The sequence below is a fragment of the Lynx rufus genome, unplaced genomic scaffold, assembly GCF_022079265.1.
Source record: "Lynx rufus isolate CCGP_SWC_20201006 ecotype Redwood Valley unplaced genomic scaffold, mLynRuf1.p SCAF_4, whole genome shotgun sequence".
Taxonomy (NCBI): Eukaryota; Metazoa; Chordata; class Mammalia; order Carnivora; family Felidae; genus Lynx; species Lynx rufus.
Genome location: NW_025814856.1, coordinates 99,590,244 through 99,614,182, shown reverse-complemented (window position 1 = coordinate 99,614,182; position 23,939 = coordinate 99,590,244). Strand labels below are relative to the sequence as shown.

At 39.3% G+C, this 23,939-nt stretch overlaps 1 protein-coding gene across 4 annotated transcripts in view; it reads right to left on the bottom strand.

Moving 5' to 3' along the window:
• The window catches only part of DYNC1I1 (dynein cytoplasmic 1 intermediate chain 1), a 283,160-nt gene that overhangs the window by 219,480 nt on the left and 39,741 nt on the right, over window positions 1-23,939 (bottom strand). For all 4 annotated transcript variants that reach the window (XM_047096199.1, XM_047096201.1, XM_047096200.1 and 1 more), the window contains one exon: window positions 20,195-20,310. In XM_047096199.1, the coding sequence (XP_046952155.1) occupies window positions 20,195-20,310 (116 nt within the window). The remainder of the gene's footprint in view (window positions 1-20,194; window positions 20,311-23,939) is intronic.

The following is a 23,939-nucleotide window of genomic DNA, read 5'->3' as shown; positions in this document are numbered from 1 at the left end:
GTTTGTTAGGGAAGAATTGTTAAAACTAGCTGGCCAAATGAACTAAATTTTAAGAGGAAATTTCATAATGGCCTATTTTTTTTAATACTTCAAAGAATAATACATATCACAGATCTTCCAAAGTGTTGCCAGATTGGAATTTCTTAAAAATCTTTCACTGCCAACATATTGCTGGTGTTGAAATACAATCCATGTCTCTCCCAGCTTCGACAAACATATTTAACACATTTATGCATACATTAGTTAGTGTAAACATGACTCACTTAAGTAGAGAGGGTTTTTTTTTAATTTTAATATTTCATCACCATGTCATTCCATGGAAACTACCTAGAGGCTACTATGAGGGAGTTTCAAACATCTCTCATATAAAACATCATTATACATTAGCAGAAACTCCATTCAGTCAAGAAGAATGGCATATTGGCTGGAGGCAACTCTATAAACCACATGCAGTTTTAATTAAATTCATTAAAAATGCTGTGTCTCTCAGTAGATTTGAGGGCAGATAGAACCACTTAACAATAGCCAAGACCTAATCCAGTTTGTCAGAACTAATAATAATACAAATGCAACTTCTCACACAGGGACACATCCAAAAAAGTTCACAAATGAGCAATTGTGGTGATATTTTTTAAAGTAATATTTATAAATTATTGCAAGATGTTACCAGTCTCAGACCATGGTTGCAATGTCTAATTCCAATGAGTTGATAAAAGGTGCTATTAATAAAAAGGCACATCTTGGGCAGCTGACATAACTAATTGATCAAGTAATTTGAGTAAAAATACAAGATTTACTAGGAAACCCGGACAGGGATGAAATCACTCAATTTTCCAAAAGCCAGAAGGCCTTGAAAAAAAAGGAGACCACAGAACACTTTTATGTCTAACCGAAACCAAATAAAATGATCCCAGCGTACAAATAGGCTTCAGATGATATAATGTGACGAGAGATTTCAACTATGTAGGCAAACCTTTCATTTTCTTACCCAAATATGCCAAGCCAAGGATTACCAAAATAGAGAGGGAGGGGAAAAGTCCTATTTCCTCAGTATTTTGTCTCTAAGGGTGGCAAGGAACATTTTTTCTCTCCTCTTTAAATTTCACCATACCTCACTAAACTAATGCTCAACATAACATTTGGACCTCATGATCTGGGTTAAATTAAAACAAAATAAGATAAAATGGACCCAGATGAACATGAATTTACCTAGACTGACACTTCTAGAAATGGTTATCGGAAGATGCATCACCACCAGCCCACCCATGAATCCCTTCAGCAGCTCAAATCACTGCCTCTCTGGAGCACCTGAAGACAATTGGGACATTATTTAGTTTTGCCAGATGACTCTGCTGAGGTTTCCACTGTGTGTGAACTAAAGAGAGAAGGAAACAACTGGTCAAATCCAGGTACTTTAAGAAATATGGCATATCTCTCTGTCCTCTTGGGGAAACAGGCACATTCCCCCAAAACATGCTGTAACTAAGAAAAGCCCAGTTTTGGCAAGAGCACTGTCCTGATCCATCTCATGAAGGGAAAATTGGTAATACATATGTATTTCCTCAGTCCTCCAGCATTGAAATCAATCTCTACCATTGAGATAATAGTTTAAGGAAAGGCATCTTCCAATCACTTTCTCACTGAATCTTCATAATATCTTCTTAAGGAAAGGGTTGAAAAGAGATGTGAATTTTATGATGTCTAGACATATCAAGAATGGTTGTTCAGGAGAAGAATGACTCTTTTGTAAGTAGAAGCTGTAGTGGAAAAAACAGGAAAGGAAGGGAATTTTAAATGGTACCCAAAGATAGGAAAACACATATGAATGTGGGTGTCTTCAGCCAGAGAATTATGGAACCAAGGGAATTAAGAGATTAGTGATGCACAAAGCACATCCCACCCTCTGTGAACAGTTAATAAATTACAAACTCATACACATTCACCATATTCTTACATGTTTTGTATTTTCTTCCTGCCTTGGAACTCATATTACCCAGCCTTCCATTCCATGCATGTCCACATGTCTGACCCCAATTGCTTACTTAATCAAGAATGTGAATGGATTTCCATTCGCCAAATGACACTAGAGAATAATCAGAGCAACTTAGTTTATTCCCACTTTCCTTGAGCCATCTGCTAAGTCTTACTTCCCAATACCAGAAAAACATCATGGCAACAGCCAAAGCCTTCAGTATGCCACACTTCTAGAGAAAATGGCCACTTGCTTTATTGACCACAAGGTATCAAATTTCACAGTACAACTTTTGGGCTGTTAAGTGAAATCAACTATTCTCCCATAGCCCAAAAACTTCCTGATTTTATGAAAAGGAAAGCTTCTCAGTTCAATTTGTTTTCCTGCAACAAAATCATCCAGATTGTTATCAAAGTTAGAATCCCGAACTGATAATTTCATAGGAAATCTTATTCCACATTAGGGCTCTATGATAATAACCAGGGGCTGATTTGTTTGTTTCCTTTTTCACAAGTCATCAAGTGTAACAGCTTTCATGGATCTTAGCCCTCACAAACACTTCCTAACTTGCACAGTCTCCCACAGACAGGTCCGACATTATACACATTCATAGACAAGTAAAAGAAGTTCAGAGCTCAACATCAAGTTGTCTTTATTACTGCTTCCACTCTGACCTTGAGATCCACTTCTATAAATGAGCTCTTTCCTTGTTGCTAGAATGTAAACCTCTCCCCTGAACACTGGTTACTTTCTTTTCATCTAATTACCTAGGGTCATTAATGTTATTCTCAGTACTTTCATCCCTCCAGAACTGATATCTTGCCATGATTTTCCTAATACTTGTTGAGATTCTTAGAGGACCAAATAAATAGCACCCGAATGAGAAATAAGACAAAGATAGAAGTGCAATTTGACCAAAATAACATTTTCATTACGGATAAAGTCTGAGTAAGAATGTAGTTTACTGAGAAAGCCAAATAGACTTGCTAATTATTTTCCTGAATTAGGCAGATTTACCCACTCATTCACAGCTAAGGTCAGGCTGGATAGACCTCCCCATTTGAGTGTAAGAAGGACTAATGGCACAAGGGAGCAGAACATAACTTGTACGCTTGCAGGTATCCTCACTCCAGCAACAAAAGACAGAGACTGCCCAGCTTATATTTCTAAACCTACTGATCAGATAAGTCACCATATCTCCTCTGAGGGTGGAGGCTGGGGGTAGAGGAGAGTGAATAAGGGGTTGGCAAGAAGCCAGGGATATTACACTAACTGAGCTTAATACTGAAGGAAACAACAGATGTGGTCAGAAAGAGCATTCAGTTGTTTCAATTCTCTCGTACCATGTGAGAGGCTTGGGTTAGATTTACAGGCTATGCACCAAGATGGCAGGGTTTGAAGGGCCAAATTAATAACACTATTCTTTCCTGTCCAAGTTCTGAATTAATTGAGAAGTAAGGATGAAAACAAAGACCAAACTATCATCATTACTACAGATAAGGGAGAGGCTGGCAATTGTAACTTACTGTGAAAGCAAAACTGGACTTGCTGTACCTCTCCCCCAGATTTGGGACCCTGGAAAGGCTCACATGTGGCAGAGCAAGCACTCTTACTGATGTCGCTACCTCTACCTGGTCTGGAAATGACAGCAGTATAAAGAGACCAAATTTCCCATGCCTGGGAACACTGATAGATTAGTTACAATCAAGAAATGCTGGCCATTAATTATTGTCCACCAATCTTCACACAATTCTACTCTATTCGGAGAAGAAAGGCACAGGAGTCAAGGGTTTTGAGGAAATTTTGCTCTTGCTGGAAATCAGAAGAAAAGAAATGTAGGCATTTCCTTCATACTGTGCTGCCCCCCACCCCCCCCCCCCCCGCCACACACAATGAAGCCTAGGTCATATAGTTGAATGTCCATTGCCTTCAATTGGATATCCCAAATTTGAACCCTTTGCTTGTGTAAACCATATGGAGATGGTGTGGAGCTCTACTGCCCCCATTTCTATGTTCTTAGCTAGTTATTTGTTTACAACTTTTTCTGCATGCTTTATGACACAAGAGCTGAGCATGTTTCTCTTTCTACTTCTTGGTTGCCATCACTTACTCTACTTTGACAGTTTCTCTTCTTTGAAATTACTTGTTCTTTACTTCCTTGCTATTGCTCAAATAGAGTTCCTTTTCACTTAAGAGTTTTAATGCTAGCTACTATACACTATAGAAAATCAGCAAAGAAAAATACTGGATATTGGAACATTTCTTTAAATAACAAAATACTCAAAAGAGTTATTATTCCATAGTTATAATATAATAAAATATAACTGATAACAACTTTCAGATTTTCATTGTCTCAGTCATGACTCTCCTAAGAGATGGTTTCAACCAATGTTTGCTAACAAAAGTCATGCTTGCTTCCCCTAGATGCCCGTGGAAGACATCTTTAATTGACACAAGGATGGAGAATCAGACTCCTTCTCAATATAGCAATACAGATGGTCACTACCAGTGTCTTGACCTTCAAGATGTATTTCTATTTTGGATAATTTTATACTGTCATTTTTAAAAAATGTATCACCTACCATCAGAAGTTTTCGATACTATGTTATCTTCACATGCCAAATTTTCAGCCACCTCAGTATTTTCTCAAAAAAAGTTTTTTACAACCTTCCTCACACCTTTTTCACTGCAAACTACTATTCTCATGGTACCATATTTCACTCTTGGACATCTCTTTGTAGGCCAATGCATGATCTCTTTTGGTTATAATTTGCTTGCCTATACTGCTACCATATTCTCCTATCACACACACTTGCCCACTATTTGTATCGACCCTGTGGAACCCTTTCTGGCAGTTCTGATGTCATCAGGGTTCCCACTGTCATTCCTGTGCCATCACTCACTAATATTCTAGAATGAGATTTATACCTGCCATTTTATTTTTGTTTTCTGTATATCTCATGTCTAGTTTTCCTTTTATTATTCTTTTGCTGCTTTCTTTTACATTAAGCAAATCTTTTCTGATAGAACATCTTAATTTTAAATAATTTTTTCACTATTTTTATTTCTTGCTTCAGATTTATGTTAACTTAATTCCAATGAAATGTAGAAATGTTACACCTATATTGCTCTATTCCCCTTCCCCATTTTATGCTATGTTATTGTTATGCATAATATATCTATACATGTTATAGAGCCAACAACACATTGCTATAACTATTACTTTATATAATTTTATGTATCTTAAAGAAGCTAAGAGAAGAAAGAAGCAATTACGTACTTATAGCTTTTTTTAATTTAGCCTTTGTACTTGGTTCTCCTCATTTTTTCTTATGCATTCAAATTATCATGTGGAGTCATTTCTGTAGGCAAAATGCAGCTTTGTGCCCACCCCCTTCCTTTGTGTGTGGCTACCAGCAATAAATTTCTACATATTATAGTTCCAGCAATATAATTCTATGCATAGGGTTTTATATAACTGTTATTTAAATTAGTTAAGAGAAGAAAGAAAAAGAAATATGCACTTATATTGTCTTCTGTAGTTACATAATAAATTGCCTTTACTTGCCTTCTTTGCTTTCTCCTGTGGATGTGAATTTGGGGTCACTTGCTCCTAGCCTGAAGTACTTCCTTTAGTGTTTCTTTTTTTTCTTTCCTAAGTTTTTTTATTTTTATTTTTGAGAGACAGAGAAAGACAGAGCATGGAGTGAGAAAGGGCAGAAGGAGAAGGAGACACAGAATCTGAAGCAGGCTCCAGGCTCTGAGCTGTCAGCACAGAGCCTGACACAGGGCTCGAACTCATGAACTGCGAGATCATGACCTGAGCTGAAGTTGAATGCTTAACCAACTAAGCCACTCAGGAGCCCCTAATGATTCTTATAATGTGGTTCTACTAGTAGCAAATCCTCTCAGTGCTTGTTGATCAGGAAATGTCTTTATTTCACCTTTATTTTTAAAAGAAAGTTTTGTCAGGTTCCCATTTATCGTTGCCAGTTTTGACTTTGAGCACTTTGAATACGTTATCCCATTGTCTTCTGGCTGCCATTATTTCTGATGAGAAGTCAGGTGTTAATCCTATTGGGCTCCCTTGAAAGTGAAAATTAATTTTTGTCTTTCTGCTTTCAATATTTATACTAAGATGTGTCTTTTGTGAAACTCTTTGAATTTATCCTACTTGGAATTTGTTGACACTTTTGGGTTTGTAGATTAAAGTTTTCATCAAGTTTTAGAAGTTTTCAACCATTATTTCTTCAAATATTTTTTCCTGTTCCTTTCTCTCTCACCTTTGTCTGGCACTCCCAACACATAAATGCTGGTTCACCTAATGGTATCCACATTTCTCTGAGGATCTCATTTTTCTTCATTCTCATTGTTCTCTGATGATTAGATTGAATACTTTCTATCAATCTATCTTTGAGTTTGCTACTTCTGCCAGTTTAATTTACTGCTGTACTTTCTGATTTTTTTTTTCAGTTTTTATACCTTTCAAATCCAGAACACATTTCGTTCTTTTTTTTATAACTTATATGTCTTTGCTGATATTCTCTATTTGATGAAATAATACAAGCACACCTTTACTTACATACATAAATATATGTGTCTATATATATGTATATATATATGTATATATATATACATATATATATATATATATATATATTTGTGTGTGTGTGTGTGTGTATAGAAAGAGAGAGAGAAACTAGTACTATTTTGAAGTTTTTATCTGTTGTATCAAACATCTGCTCACTTTCATAGGCAGTGTATTTTGTTTTGGTTTGGTTTTTTGCCTGCTTTTTTCCTGTCAGACTTTCCATTTTCTTTGTATGCCTCACATTTTTTGTAGTTGTTGTTGGAAACTGGTTACTTTAGTTATTATATAGTAGAAATTCTGGGCTCTGGTTGATTCCCTCCACCCCCCCCCCAGGAGTTGGTTATTATTATTTGCTGCTTTATCTGTTTAGTGACTAGAATTATTTTGGTATAATCTGTTCTCCCCCCTCCCCATATAGCGTGAAGCCTCTGACATTGCTCCTTGGAGGATGTAGCCTCAGACATGTGCAAAGTCATTCCAGAATGACAATATTTTTCAGTCCCTTAAACTATCCCTTTTCTTGACTATACTCCATCCTTAAGTTCCACTAATTGTTGGCAGATTATGCTATGTCATGGAGCACAAATTTCTCCATGGATTGATCCAATTAAATTCAGAGTCCTTTACAAAAATAGTTTTTGAGATCAATTTTTGATACTATCTGATCCTAGGAAGGCTCTTCTTAGCTGTCTATTTCTGTGGTTCTATCTGGTAAACTAGCTAGCCTATGGTTTCGCTTCTATCTCAAATGCATCTACCAGTTGCTTCTTAATTGCTTTACACCATAACCTCCACTGTTTTGAGAATGTCCTTTGGCCTGAACATCCCCACACTCTGTTACAAATGAAGTCAGCTTCTTTGGGAAGAAGCTCTATGTTTTATGGACTGCCTTTTCCCCTGAACAAAATCTCTGAACCAAGGCTGTGGAACTGAGGGAGGGAACAGTGGCATACCTCTCTCTGAGTGACACCCTGCTTTCAGAGCTGGATGCTTGGCAGAGTGGGGTCCTGCTGTAGCCTCTGGTCTATTTGGTTTGCCTCCCCTAAGTGGAACCTCTGCTCTGCCTATGAATTAGGGTGAGGGGTGACTGAGGCCACAGAATTTTTAGAATGCTGAATCTAAGGTAAAGTCTCCATCCCTCAAGTCTGGGCTAGGCTGAAGAAGAGAATACCCACCTCTCAGTTGCATTTGCTTGAAACTTAGGGTCTATAACATCTAGTGGCAGATATGGAAATGCTAATGTCCTGCCCCTCCCAGAAAGATAATGTAGCAGCCTTCCAACTGGGAGCTGGTGGGAGAGGCAGGTCTGTGTTCTTTGCTGCACTCATTTTGCTACAAGCTAAACCAGGAAGAGACAGGAGGGAGTTCAAATACCACAGACTCTTCCTGTGCTTACCAAGTTTTAGTAAGTTTTCTTGAATAAATGTTTTTTTCATTTTCTGTATGCCCTTGGGATCATTTCCAGAGACTTAAATAGGTGTTGTTTTTGTTTTTTGTTCTCTGTGTGTGTGTGTGTGTGTGTGTGTGTGTTTTAATAATGCTCACTAGTTTTACTGGGAAGCAAATCCACAAAGCTCCCCATGTTGCCATGCTGGAAGTGAAACCTTTATATACTTCTTGAGTTAGTCAATATAGCAATTGTTATTCTGCCGGAAATAAAAAGGTTTATTATACCCTGTTATTTTCTTTAATCCTGGTATTTCTTGAATCTATTATTGATGAAGAGCAATGAACAGAAACATCCTCTTCATTTTGGCATGCAGTGGGACTTATATTTGAAGAGTATTAATGTGCTTTTCTATTTGTCTTTCTGAACATAATGATCTTCACTCTAGTCTACCTAGGGCACTCATTTGCTAGAAGAGAGATGAGAATTTGATACAAGAGAATGGAAATAAAGCAGCTCAGGCAAGATTCAGTTCCCTTCTCAAAACAGAGTTAGGTTTAATTGAAGGAGAAAGAATATTCCAAATTCCTTTTCCTTACCAGTTAGAATATCAGAAACTGTAAAGATCATTCCTTCCATGCACACCTTCCCCCAATCTATGGGGGAAGTTAAACACAGGAGTTTATTTCTAGGTAAGTGGCAAGGGAAGGAGCATGAAGAAGAAGAAGAAGAAGAAGAAGAAGAAGAAGAAGAGAGACATTTTTAGACATATCTGGACTTCCACCTTCCACTTTCTGGAGAGAAGCATCGGGAAGGGTGTGATGTTAAATAAACTGAAAAGAGAGAAGCACAGGGACCCTTGTCCTGTTTGGGAATCTAGGAGGAGACCATTATGCAGCAGGTCTCATTTGCCACAAGGCACCCCAGCATTACGGGTGGTCGGCAAGATAAAACAGAAGAACTGATGAGTGCTGCTGAGCCTCCATCAGATCCTCTGAGGTATGGACACTGAATCGAGGACCACTCTGCCATGAGGGTCTCCTGTTGTAAATAAAGAGACTATGTGGCTTGGGCTGGGGATTGACTTCTAGACCAGGGGCTGGATAGAGGACAGGGCATTGACTCAAGGTCTGGAGACAGTGAAAGCTGAGAGAAAATCGAATTATCAAGAAGGAACTCCTAGGAACATTGCCAAGGCAGAGGGACAGAAGCTAGTCCACCAGCCACATGCTGTAGCACTGGCTGCCGGTGCCCAGGTGGTCAAAGAACATCATATCAAAGAACAGCAGATGTAAGCCAGCTTACTGTCAAGGACTGGCAAGAGGCCAGAGTCCCTGTCATCCCTCCCACTCCACCAAGACCATGAGATCATGTAAACCTCACCTCTATCTCCTCTACACTTGCCACTTTCTTAGGAAGAAAGTGGGAGTGACATTTGAGCGTTTCCACCCAGTTTTAACAGCACATGCCAATGACGCTGTTTAAAAAATAAGAGACTGCACTAACGTTCATTTCATACATTTTCTCCATTTTCCTTTGACAGCCAGTAGTATTATAGATAGCTGCAGACGAAATGAAGGGGCTCCATTCTCTTTGCACTTCTGATTTATAAGATGGGTAAATTCTATAGCAACACTGCAAGTATATGAACTTGCTGGGCACATAATAAATATAATTTTTTATCCTCCCCTTTTTTCTTTTCAGATCAGAGTAGGCATTTTTTAAATATATATTTTTGGCTGCCCAGCATCCAAACATTTTTTGGAAGGGAGTATACCAAAACAGATCAAATTAGAGTCAGAGCTTCCCTTAGCATTATGGAAGTGGGGCTAGGGGAGTTATTCCTCTGCCTGGCCCCTCATAGTAATGCAGGGCATGTAACCGAGGTCTAGCTAAGTGGACTTCCATACTGCTCTTTAAACCTCAAGGGACTATTGTCAAGGTTCATAGAGAAGTACAGGTTTTCAATGCAACAGTGACTACAGAGATTAAATTCTGAACGTAACTGTGAGTGTCCAATAACAGGAAGTCCAGGATGCTCAGGTCTTACCAGCCTGAACGGACATCAGTGGCATGACCTTGAGAGCTGCTGTCTCCATCAGTGTGGGCTGCCATCACAAAATACCATAGACTGAGTGGCTGAAACAACAGAAATTTATTTTCTCACAGTTCTGGAGGCTGGGAAGTCTAAGATCAAGTTACTAGCCGATTCAGTTTGTCAGAGCTCCCTTCCTGGCTTGCAGACGCCTCCTCACTGTGTCCTCACATGGCCTTTCCTCTGTGTGTGCACATGGAAACAGAAAGAGACAGATCTCTTTGTTCCTCCTCTTCTAACGCCATCAATCCTATTGGATTAGGAATCTATCCTGATGACCTCATTTAGCCTTAATTACATCCTAAAAGTCTTATTTCAAATACAGTAACATTAGAGGTTAGGGCTGCCTTGCTTCTTTCCATTCCTGACCTAATTCTAATTCACCAATTCTATCAAGTATCTCCTATCTTTCCAACAAATCCTTGTTCTGTTTAGGTTAACCAGAGCTAATTTTTATTATTGGCAACCATGAACCCAGACTGGAACAGATATTAGTATCAGAAGAGAATCACTCAGGGAATTGGTGTTGGTTATTTGCCCTAATAGGGGCTAAAGAAAATGAAAACTCAGAGTTTGGGAATGAGAACCTGTCAGCCATAACAAATAGCTGGATAATTTTTCTCCTGTGGTGATCTTTAATGAAGTGTCCATTGAAAAGAAGGATTTAAGGGATCAAAGTGTCACTGCCACTGAACAGTGTGAATGGCAGGAATAATTTAAAGACATCAGGTTGAGGTGGATGCTTCTAATGAAACTGGACAGCTTAAAAAAGAGATGACAAACTCAAATCTCTATATTTTAGCTCAAGGCATAGACCCAGGGAATTTCTCTGGTTGTGATAAACATCTGCATAAATGTCTGCCAAAAATCAAAAGCAAGTTTTAAATTTTGTGGGCTCCTGAATAAAGCCCTTTGAGTTGCCAGACTCACCAAGTTGCTCATGTGAACGTGACAGGGGTGATTAGTAAATAATGGAAAACTGAACTTGGGGAAAAGTACCGAGGCTTGGGAATAGCCCCAAACCACATCCTACACTAAGCCTTGCTTGACAACCGGAGGAGACCCACCTCATTTCTTTTTGCATCTTCGCCATCCTATATCAGGGCTGAGCCAGCTCTCTGGCTGTATCGATGGACCTTGATCATCCCACCTGCCACACAGAGCATCATCCCAGCAGGATCTGGAAAGTAAGCTTTCACTGAAAAAATAACTAGTACCAAGCTTCTCTTGGTTTCTGCCTGTCCTCTGAGCCTACTTTTTCAATCCTCATGTTTATTCTGTCAGTTACAGAATATCCTGCCATTCAAGCTCTTTCTTACTCAAATTAACCATAGTTTCTAGCGGTTGAAACTGAAGTCTGGAGCATTTCCCTCACCTCTTACCTTTTGACCTATTTTTCTTTTATCTCTTCCATTGTCTGGTTCATAAGGCAGACAGTTGTGATTAATCTTTGAGCAAAGTGAGGTCATCCATCCATTCCCATACCAAATATTAAGCACTGTGGTAGGCTCTAGTGGTACACAGAATTAATGTGTCTGTGACCAGGGATAAGGACCTATGAGAAGGAATGCCCTGAAGGGTCAAGGGGACTCTGTTTGTAAATGGACCTGGGAGAAGCAGTTAGTGATCTAAGATTACATATTTACTTGATATCTGGTCTATAATTTGGTACTAGTTATTTTTTTCAGTGAAATTTACTTAGATCATCCACCTACAATGTGTAAGACTTGGAGTCAGATTAGAAAAAAAAATCTTAGAACTGCTTTTGTGTACTTAACATGAGCTTCCAGTCCTGTAGCCTTAGTTGAGCCTCATTATTCATCTTCCTGCTATGAAGAGGCCCTTTAGGATACCTTAAGGTTGTAAGAAATACTAACGGGGTGGATCCATCATAGTAGCTTTAGAAGAATAATGTTTTTATTTCATGCAAAATCTTTTACTTCTGAACTCCATCAGCACATTAGCCCTTGACCTAGAGAGTATATTATGTTAGTTAATTAATTAAGTTAGTTAGCTAACTGATGGTTAAACAGAAAGTTACTAGACCATCTGCCTAAGATATAACAGTTTATTTTCCAGTATGGTATTGTAACCACGACAAAATCTCATTTTGAGCTTAAAGTTTACATGATGCTCTAGAGCCATTTTTCTCAATTCCCATCCCCTTGTATAGAACTACAGATAACAGAAGTATAGGAAATAAGGCAGTGTGCACCGGCACCAAGGCTTGCTCTGCATTTTGTTTTTTTTTATTGCATTCTGGTTTCCTTAGTTAAAAACGCTTCTGTTTTTAATTGGAAAGAATATTTTGGATAAATTAATTTATTTGACTGTACCATCTATCACTAGGTGCGTAAAATAGTAAGTTAACTTTGACCGTGAAGCTTCTCCTTTGGGATATCAAGACTGGCTAGCATCTAAGCCAGTATTTATTTTAATGTGCAATCTAAATCAAGAACCAAGCCATCAAAGCTCTCCTGACCAACAGCTAAAAAGGTGTTTCAGAGACAGGGAAAACAACTATCTTTTTTTTTTTTTAACCAGAAAATTTGTCTATTCAATGTAAATAATATCTAAAAAATAATGTCTAGGGGCGCCTGGGTGGCGCAGTCGGTTAAGCGTCCGACTTCAGCCAGGTCATGATCTCGCGGTCCGTGAGTTCGAGCCCCGCGTCAGGCTCTGGGCTGATGGCTCAGAGCCTGGAGCCTGTTTCCGATTCTGTGTCTCCCTCTCTCTCTGCCCCTCTCCCGTTCATGCTCTGTCTCTCTCTGTCCCAAAAATAAATAAACGTTGAAAAAAAAATTTAAAAAAAAATAAAAAATAATGTCTAAAATGTCTATGTTCCTAAAGTAGCCCATCTTTTTGTGTTTGTTTGTTTGTTTGTTTGTTTGTTTTGGTTTGGTTTTGTCTTTCAAGAGACTTGCCAAGATGATACGAGGTTAACACTACTAAAGAAAACTAATATGCTAGGAGAGGATCCCTCAGCCACTGACTTTGTTAACAATGGGCCTGAAGCCTCTACAGTTAGCTCTGAAAGAAGATTAAAACTTTAAAAGATGTTCAGCGTCGCTCCTTATCAGGGAAATACAAATCAAAACCACACTCAGGTATCACCTCACGCCAGTCAGAGTGGCCAAAATGAACAAATCAGGAGACTATAGATGCTGGAGAGGATGTGGAGAAACGGGAACCCTCTTGCACTGTTGGTGGGAATGCAAATTGGTGCAGCCGCTCTGGAAAACAGTGTGGAGGTTCCTCAGAAAATTAAAAATAGACCTACCCTATGACCCAGCAATAGCACTGCTAGGAATCTACCCAAGGGATACAGGAGTACTGATGCATAGGGGCACTTGTACCCCAATGTTCATAGCAGCACTCTCAACAATAGCCAAATTATGGAAAGAGCCTAAATGTCCATCAACTGATGAATGGATAAAGAAATTGTGGTTTATATACACAATGGAATACTACGTGGCAATGAGAAAGAATGAAATATGGCCTTTTGTAGCAACGTGGATGGAACTGGAGAGTGTGATGCTAAGTGAAATAAGCCATACAGAGAAAGACAGATACCATATGGTTTCACTCTTATGTGGATCCTGAGAAACTCAACAGGAACCCATGGGGGAGGGGAAGGGAGAAAAAAAAAAAGACGTTAGAGTGGGAGAGAGCCAAAGCATAAGAGACTGTTAAAAACTGAGAACAAACTGAGGGTTGATGGGGGGTGGGAGGGAGGGGCGGGTGGGTGATGGGTACTGAGGAGGGCACCTTTTGGGATGAGCACTGGGTGTTGTATGGAAACCAATTTGTCAATAAACTTCATAAAAAAAAAAAAAAAAAAAAAAGAAAAAAAAAAAAAAAAAAAAAAAACTTTAATTAAGTGTCAAAGGAGAAATAGCAGGCATATTTCAAGAAAGCAAAACATGGCAGATGTCAATATTCTTCTGGAAGAGTACCAATTCTTATCTATGGAACTGAAACTAAATATGAAATTAATGTGTGTCATCTTCACTAGGGAGTTTTAATTTGCATCCAGATGCCAACATGGGTTACCTCCAAATACCTGGCTGTTCTTTGAATAGTATGTTTAGAGAATGTGATCACCAGATGAAGAACTTGAGCTAAGGCTATAACCCCAAAGCCTGTGGTCTCCCATGTTATCTTCAGAGGTTTTAGGATTTGCTTCCACTAAGAAATTATAACCCTAAGAACTGCCTGGTTTCATATTTAAGGCTCCAAATAAATATTTCCACTTTGATTCCCTGGAATATGACTTTATTTGGCAATTTTGTAACAAAGAGTTACGCTCTTGGGGCCACTAAGGTGTAGGGAGATTTAAATTTTTTTTAAGTTTACTTATTTTGAGAGACAGAGGGAGAGTGCAAGTACACAAGTAGGGGAGAGGCAGAAAGAGAGAGAGACAGAATCCCAAGCAGGCTCCACATTGTCAGCACAGAGCCTGATGCAGGACTCAAACTCATGAATGATATCATGACCTGAGCTGAAATCAAGGGTCAGATGCTTAACTGACTGAGCCACCCAGGTGCCCACACTAGTCATTTTTAAATATACCCAGTGGAAGCCATTACCAAAGTGATATGATATCCACCAGCATCCATTTGAAATTACTACAACAAAGTCTTCTTTAAGAGTCATTTTACATTGTTATTTTTCTCACCTCCCCCACAGAATTTTGACCCAATGAAATATGTATATTTTTGAGAGTTTTTTAAAATCGATTATCCTGTTGTATTTCTATGCTACCAAAACATGTTTATAAGTGGGAATTGTTTTCTTTGTAATTTTGTAAAGCTCTGTGGGTTAAAATGTTTTTCTCTATTATTATAACATTTTCATTAACTAATAATTTACAAAACCAAAGGAAACATACTAAATTTTTGGCACATCAGTATTGCAAAAACATAAAACCTCACTTCTTTAACAATACTTTTTTTTAATGTTTATTTGTTTTTGAGAGAGAGAGAGAGAGAGAGCACAAGTGGGGGAAGGGCAGAGAGAGAGAAGGAGACACAGAATCTGAAGCAGGCTCCACATTGTCCACACAGAGCCTGATGCGGGACTCGAACTCATGAATGATATCAAGACCTGAGCTGAAATCAAGGGTCAGATGCTTAACTGACTGAGTCACCCAGATACCCCAGGTGTAGGAAGATCTAGAACTCAACTTTAAGCAGTTTAGAATTCAAATCTTGATCACTGTCTCCAATCACTTCACACAGAAAGAGAGGGGAGCAGGAGGAGGGAAAAGGGCATTAAGTGTAGAGACCTAACAAGGAGGTCATACACGGTCTTTAGCAGTCCTTTGTATAGCATGAAGACACAGCAGAAACAATGAAAACCCCATTGTTTATGGGAGGTCTATGAAGGGAGAACCCAGAGGAGAGCCCACAATTGTCTCTATCATGGCAGAATGAAGCTTATTTGTGGACTTGCCCTCCTGGGCATACAACTTTGCTCCTGTCCAATCATCTGACACCTGCTTCGACATAGCTGATCTCATAAAAAGGAAGAGAATTTATGACATCATCATGCCCCTGGGGGAGCTCTCTATAAGTCAGGGAGGTCTCCTCACCCAAGTGTCTCTGTCCATCCATGATGAAGTGAACACCAGGCTGGCTTTGAAGGTCTCAGCTTCTGACTCTGTGAAATGCTGGTCTGTGGTAGACTTGAGCTTTCCAATAAAGGAGCTATTAACCCCGGGTGGCTACTGAGTACTTGAGATGTGGCTAATGCAACAGAAGAACTGCATTTTTACTTTTATTTAACTTCAAACACTGGTATTTGATTCTATTACTGAAAAGCTTTTAAATATGTTTGGGGAAACTGTGGCATATGAATCTGCTGTTTCAACTGTAAATTTTAAGAAATCTAATTACTATTCAAGTATTTCCAATGAAAATTAAGTGTCTGAATTGGGATATGTCCTAAGTGTAAAATACAAGCCAGATTTTGAAGACTTAATACAGAAAAAGAATCTACAATATCTCATTGATAATTTTTATACTGACTACATATTAAAATGATAATATTTTTAACATGTTGGATTAAATAAAACATTATTAAAATTAATGGCTCATTATGTTTCTATTGGACAATGATAGACTAGACTACTCTAGACAACCCTCATACTTATAGCTTCTGTATTAAGTGTATGCTGAAGAGGATGGGAAGCCGAAGTGGAAATGCTCTTCAACCAGTTAAGAAAAAAAATGTTTGTAAAGTACAAATGTGAAAAAAGAACCTTCCGTAGCCACTTTTCTGCACACCTCTTCCAAGATCAAAGTATTTAAATAGTGTCTCTGCTCTCTGCACAGTAAAAACTTGGTGACTGCTTTGCTCTATCCTGGTCATCCCATGATTTTCTCCTTCAATTCTCAGAACTGTGCCATGTTCATCGGCAGTTAATGCTTGCACCAGCCCCAGGATTGAAATTAGTGGCCTGGCAGAAATGGCAACACTGAACTCCCCTTACCACACAATCTCACTCTCATGACTTTTCCTTTAAAAATCCATAAACCAATGTAGCCGTAATGCATAGATCATCCTCCTTCCTCCCTGAAAGATAGTGAACACCTTCTCTTCCTTCTTTCTTATTCCTCCAGTATCATGTCATTCTCCATTTCTTCCATTGATGTCCATTGAGCCCTTTCCTTGTGCCAGGCACTGTGTGCAGCATGGAAGTGAAGGACACACAGACTGCTTCAGACAGACATTTAGATAACTGTTAAATGCAGCACGATAAAGGAGAAATGCACTGTGCCCACAGTAGGAGGGATGCCTACCGGAAGTGTAATTACCAAGGAGCTGACCTTTGACCGTCCCTTCTTCCTTTGACTTCCCAAAGGAAGGCAAATAGGAGAGATGGCATTCCGGGCAGGGAGGCAGTAGGTGCGAGTGTATGGAGGCTGAGGCTGTGTGGCACCTTGGAAAATGAAAGCAGGTTGGCCTTTCTTGGGTATAAGAAATAAGGCATGGGAAGGAAGTAAAAGGAAGGTGAGTAGCCAACATGAAGCCATTAAGTTCCCACTTATAAGATATCATGAAGAGGAGAGGAAGATCAGAGAATACCTCAAAACTATCAACAGGTTGTGTAAGTTTCTTCCTCCTCCTTCCAGAGCAGCTTACACATTACCAGCAAGCTAAGAAATCCTCATTCTCCCAGAGGTCATTATAGAACTTAGGAGTTTCCAATATGTCTGTGGCATCATCACCTCTGTCATTCAACAGCATTTATTGGGTACCTCGCATGAGCCAGTCACTTACCTACTATAATAAGGATGCAGAAGACCGGCTTCCTAACTAATTTCAGGAAGTCACAGTCGGTCCAGAGAGTATTAATAACAGGCAACGCACGGGTAGTTTGGCAGGGATGCATAATTTTTTTCCTTTCTTACTACTTGGGAATAAAAGGCATGTGTTTAAAATGTTTTGGGAGTAGAAATAACCTGCTCCCCAAATCAGTGTTTCCTATTCTCAGCCTTTTTCTCTGCAACTAATGACCTAAATTTGAATTGGAAAAAAAAAAATAGTATTCACATGGACTTCATTCCCCAATCTTCCTGGTTTAAATCACTCTCTGGAGTGTTTCTCAGAACAGGCCATTATGATCACAAGTTAAGAGAATGTTGGTGGAGAAAAGAAGCTTAAGCTTAGGCAAAGTACCTTCCCCTTCATTTTAGAGTGGTAACATGTAAAAAACTGAATGCACTTGAACTCCAGTGGATATAGAATGTATCAATGCTCTGATTTCACTTGTTTGAATATTGTTGAGTTTCCCATAGTTACAAAATGACTTTAAAAATAGTATTCTTTCCTACACTATGGGTAAAAATATGCTATGGGTCTTAGATACACCACAGTTTTAAATATTATCCATGCAAGAGCTTCAGTGTGTCATAAAATTCAGTAGTTCATTGTTTCCTACCTCCGAATGGCTGCAGTTGTCATGAAAACATTGCCATGGCTCAAGCCCCAAATCAGAAGCCAACCCAAACCTGCCATGTGGTCGATTCTCCCTGCAACTGCCTGCTGCTTTCCCCAAGCTCCCCCTCTGCCAGCTCCCTTCACCCAGCAGGTAAAAGGCAAGCAGTGGGCACCTTTGTCAGCCAGGCAGCTGGGCGACTGCAGGCAGCCAAAGGTCAAAGAATCATCTGTGGTAAGAGGACAATTTGCTGAACCCAAATCTAAAGTTCTTCCAGTCTAAACCCATCGGGCAGTGCTTAATGTCTAGAGCTACAGTAGCTAGCTTTGAGTTCAAATCTGTATTGTGGAATTTGAACCATTGAAACACCCATCACCACAAAAAACCTCTATGAATCTTGTTAACAAAACAGGAAGACCTTCTGCCAATAGCTGAGAAATAAATTCCTTCTTTCCTGCTGCTTGGACCACGGCATAATGAGGGCTCCCAAGCTCTCTTTGCAGTAATAAAACAAATGCCCAGGCTTTTCCTTTTGATGTGTTCCAGTTTAAAAGTTTAGAGTTGATGCCTTTTCATCCTTAATTTATCTTCCCTTGTAAATATTTCTGTACCCTTTCCAATATCTGAAGTCTACACATTTTCAAAGTATAATTCACTCCTTCTCCGATTTCAGTTGTATAACTTTATGTTATGGGTCAAATTTTGGGCTAAATAAACATACCTCAGGCTACAGCCCTGCAAATACCTCTGGCAGCAAATTAACTCAAACAAATGTTTTGGTTGGGTGGTGAGGTTGTTTTTTAATAATCTTTCTGATCTGCCTGGAGGTCCAAGGATAGCCTAGGTGAACTCCAAAAAGCTTTTCTAACTTTGTATTTTCTGCCACATTAATAGAAGGTTCTTGAAGTTGTTTAAGTGGTTGGTTTAAAATTCCACCACCAGAGGGTGCTACTTGTTTGCTTCTAAAATTCATTTCACTCTCAGATTTGAAAGATGGAGGCCCTGTCACCAAAGACTTGTCCCTGCAGCACCCAGTATTACCCAGGAAAGGTTTCCAGAAGACCTGTAGGCAATGCTCTACTTCAAGGAATCAGACTTCACTTCGCTTTGGACATTACATGTTTGGAACCAAAATTGAAAATCTCTGTAGCTTGCACAAACCCAACTGCACTAATTTATATATTCGCTGTAAAGCAAGCAAGACATTCAAATCATTTTCCATCCTCATGACTTGTGTTCAGTATTTACTACATGATGACAATGAAACCCAAACTCTAACATTCTCTTCACCACACCAAAAAGTAAAATAACATAAAGTAAAAAGAGAATTTGCCTAGCTATGCCAATCATGCTGTTTTCCAACAATGTAAACAACTCTTACACACATATATCTCTTCTGCTTGAGTGTAATGTCTCATTTCTAGGGAGCATTTTATAAGCTTCAATTTCTCTTACTGTATTTTTTTTAATGACTGGGATTTGCATCTGACTTTTCCACGTGACGTTTTCTGGTATGCATGAAGAAAGCATGGAATTCACTTCCCATTCACCTATGTGGAGTGTGCATGGAAAACTTTTTTAAATTTTAGATTTTAAGTTTTAAATGGTAAGGCACTCTAGTGTGTTGTCATCTGAATGGCAAAGCCAATCAGGGGTCAGCGAAGTTTTTCTACAAAGTTCCACACTGTAGTAAAGATTTCTGGCTATATGAGATGTAAGTTCTGTGTCACAGCTACTCAATCCTACCATAACAGCAAGAAAGTAGCCACAAAGACTATAGACACCAATGACTGGTTGTGATTGTAGTTCAGAATACTTTATTTTGAGGAACAGGTGGTGTTCTGCTACTTGCTGACTCCTGAAAATGATGAATCTTAATGTACACATTGTTTTTACTGATAAAATTCAGAAAAGTTTCTATAATGTCATCCTGTGATGATTTTGTCCTTCCTCATACAGTTGTGACAAAGCGTGACCTAAGTGATCCATTTTAAAGCTCATGGGTCCTTTGGAGGAGTACCACTAGGTTCCCTGTCCAGAACTGTCAAAATCTGAGCCAAAGGAGATCTGGACTTTCAGTGCGTCATCATGTTTATGTCTTATGAAGATCGGTTGTGGTAAAGATAAAAAACCAAGAAGGATGTGACACCCTGGCAATTTCTCCTAGAGATAATATGGAAAGCAAACAAAAGACATAGCTTATTTACCTTCAGACTGATGTGTAGCCAGAGGAGTCTGGGTCTCCTTGGAGTACGACACAACTTCCCTGGGCAGAAAATCCACCTGGGTAACCTTCGACACACCCAGCCTGTGCAGTCTTCGTCTGTAAGTAACAAAGGACAAACACTTAAAAGAGGGAAGGTGTTCTTTGCAGAAAAGCTATCAGTAATAACGCACAGGACCAACACAAACCCCAACCTGCAGTTTCTCAGTGCAAGGGGCTTGGGCTGGATGCTGGGACACTTGGCTTCTTGGCCCACGTTGGCCCTAATTTTCTGGTGATGTCAGATAGGTCCCTCATGCTGACCCTCAGTTTTTCTATCTGTAAAACAAGGTCTTGGTCTGGCTCAGAGGAGACGCTTCCATTCTGAGCACCTTTGATTTTGCTTGTTTTAAATCAATAAAGGGAATTTTCATTGGTAATACAAGATCCTAGCCTCTTACATGAGATAGACAAAGGAAAAGCAGTGATTCTCAAGTCAGAAGAAAAGAAAGATGATTTCTTAATGGGGTAACATGTTTGCTATGATAGCATCGAGAGGAGCACATTCCAAGAGGGAGTGTAACACTTCTCAGTTCTCCAGAAGAGGAAATAACACAGATCAGCATGTGAATCTGTGTAAAGGCACATTGCTAAAGCATAGGTGGGTCAAGAGGGCACTGGGCTAAGAGTGATAGGATTTTAGCTTGGAATTCCCCAACTGTGACCATGTGCAAAACAATTTCTAAATATTTATGTCACGCTTCAAGTGTTTTCAGATGTTTCTAACATCTATCCCGTCATCTGTTCTCACAACACCTCTAGGAGGCATATGGGAAGATGTTATCACCATCTCCATTTTATAGATGAGGAAAATGAAATGCAGTGTAAGAGACATGTCCAGGTATATAGAACTCATACATGGTTAAAGTACTGTTGGCCTGAATCCTGGTCCAGTGCCTTTTCCACCAAGCCAACTCCTACCTAGGGCTCTTAATGGTGGTTTCTGAGTTACTGCAGAAATCTCAAGTGCCTTCTGAGTCCCCCAGGAACATCCAAATCATGGCGGCAGCAGAGTCTGGTGGTTAAGCGCATAGACTCTAGCCCCCCCCCCCTTACCAGCTGTGTGTGTGATCTTAAACAAAGTACCTAACCTCTCTGCACCTCAGTTTTGTCATCTATAAAATGGAGATATTACTAGTACTTGCTATTAGGATTGTTATGGGAACGTATATATACTACACACATATGATGCATATACTACATATGTATTATGTGCACATATGTACATAATTTCCACACTTATATCTTAAAACAGTTTCTGGAACATTATTTTTAACAAATAGACTTAATATTAGGATGGGACATATTCTACTGTGTTTCTTAAAAATTTCCAGGCATAGAGTATGTATGCTTCTCTCTGACAGGTAATGAAAACTGAAATAAATGCATAGCTCAATAGCACATACAGGGAATCCTAGTTACACTCCCTAGTTCTCTATGGCCAGTAGAAGCACATTTTATTCATATTATTGTTTTTAATTATTACTAGCAGATGGCACAGACTCATTGTATTTTTAGTACTTCTAGCAATAATAAAATTTAAAAAATGCATGTCACAGCTGGAAATTTCCTTGTACAATCTCCCAAGCATTCTAGGAAAAAAGTCTTTCTTCTTTTCTAGGAGTTACTCAAACAACTGAGGTGATACTAAAGATGTGCACAGAGTAGATGTGCACAAAGTTCTCTAAACGCCGGTTAGAAAACAAGCCTGTTTGGCCATCTCTGAAGTGCCCATAACCAGGACCATAGTCGTAGCTGCACACAGGCCTGGGCCTCACAAGCCTCACTCACTCACAAGTCTGCACCGCAGAGTGTCAGGCTGGGTTCCCAGAACTCGGTGCAGCCTCCTCACACAGAGTTAGTGGAAAACACACAAAATAGACTAGAAACAAAGTTGCCAAACAAGGTAAAAGGCTCAAAGTTTCAAAGTAAGAAACTCAGGTATTAGTTTAACATCTTAAGTCAGAGAAGAATGTTTTCTTTCCTGAAATAGGTCTTTCTCCAAGCACTTGAAAAAACAAGCATGAATAGACACCCCAGGACTGCTTGGGGTAATGCCCCTCCTGCTGTTTCATAGCCCAGGGCATCTTTCTGAGGTCGAGAGAGGTCAGGCTGCATCACACGAGCAAAGATATGGAAAGAAATGTATGCTGGTATGACAGCCCCACCTTTTCAAATGAAGCCACCCCTGGCATGAAGGGATCGCCCTGGATCCTAGACTTCTACGGGCATCTATGTGAGGCCCAGAGATCTCCATACTCCCACTGAAAGGTACCTACAGCTTCAGGCAGGGATTCTAGGGTTTCTTGCTGATGGGATATAAGCCATAGGCCTATCTTGATGGGTAACCATCAGCAGGCACTGGAAATAGGAGGCTGACATGTAATTTGATAATCCACCATGGCAAATCAAAACCAACTGATAAGACAGTATGGCATAATGGTCAAGTCATTGACTCATTCAGAAACAAATACGGCTTCGAATTCTATGCTTGGTCACTTATCAACCGAATGGTAGGTGAAAGCTTTGAACAAGTGACAAACCCTACTAAGCCTCAAGTTTCTTATCTGTAAAGTGGGTACACATCACTGAGTGGTTGTGAAAACAGAATGAAGCTAATACTTGCAAAGCACTTACTTCTGTGCCTGGCACATAGCAAGCAGCTCCTGGCTTAAGCATCTCTATTTTTAATTTATTTATTTTTGACTGGTAATGCTTGTATTTGTTTTAAAAAACCAGAGAGGACAGATTTATGAATGCTCTATATTAAAGATTCTTTAAGACAGCAGATTTGAAGATGATCTCTTTCAATGAAGCATGAGAATCACCCACCAATGTCTTTATATGGGCACATGTATCCTTTTGGCTGCTTGGGAGACCCTATTTGCTTTTCCTTTAACTGAAAGCATTATCACCATGACACTTCTCAGCTGTCAAAATTTAGTCTGCATGAGTGACCTTATCTCACTAAACAAAATGTTTCCTTTTCTCAATAACTATCAAAAAGTTTCCACCAGTCCCTCTCTGATGCTGTATTTGCAAACCCAGGGTCCCAACTCAACCCATGCCAACAAGAATAAATAAAAGCTAAGTTGTGATGAAGTGATTCTCCGCATGTGCTGATTGATTGATACATCAATGAACTTGTCCTTTTCCCTTGAGGGTGATTTTGTCTCAAATGATTTATAATTTTAAAGCAACGGCTTATAATGCTTCTTATGGGGTAATGGATACATTACTGTGTCTTTCCCTGCAGTCTCCACATTGATTCAGCTGCATTTATAGCAAATGCTTTTATACTTTGTGGCTATTCTGCTGTTGCTTTAGTAACTGTGTAATTATAATGAAGATAAACACTGCATTATCTTATTATATCCTCATTACAATTTTACATCTTATTCCAATTTTACACTTTAAAAAATTAAGGTTCAGCGATAGTAAGTCGTTTGCTCAAAATCACAAAGGTAGTAAGTGACAGACCCAGGCCTTTGGCTCTGTCAAACAGCAAGTTAAGGGCCATGTTCTTAGAAACTGTTCTCTGTAGACCCTGTCCTCTGATTTTTTTTCCTAATGCTTTATGAGCATCGCCTCACTGAGGCACACTCTTACAACCTAATAAGTAGAGGGTCAAGCACATGTGATCATTTTATAAGTATGAGAAAGGATTCCTGAGACACAGAGAGGCCTAT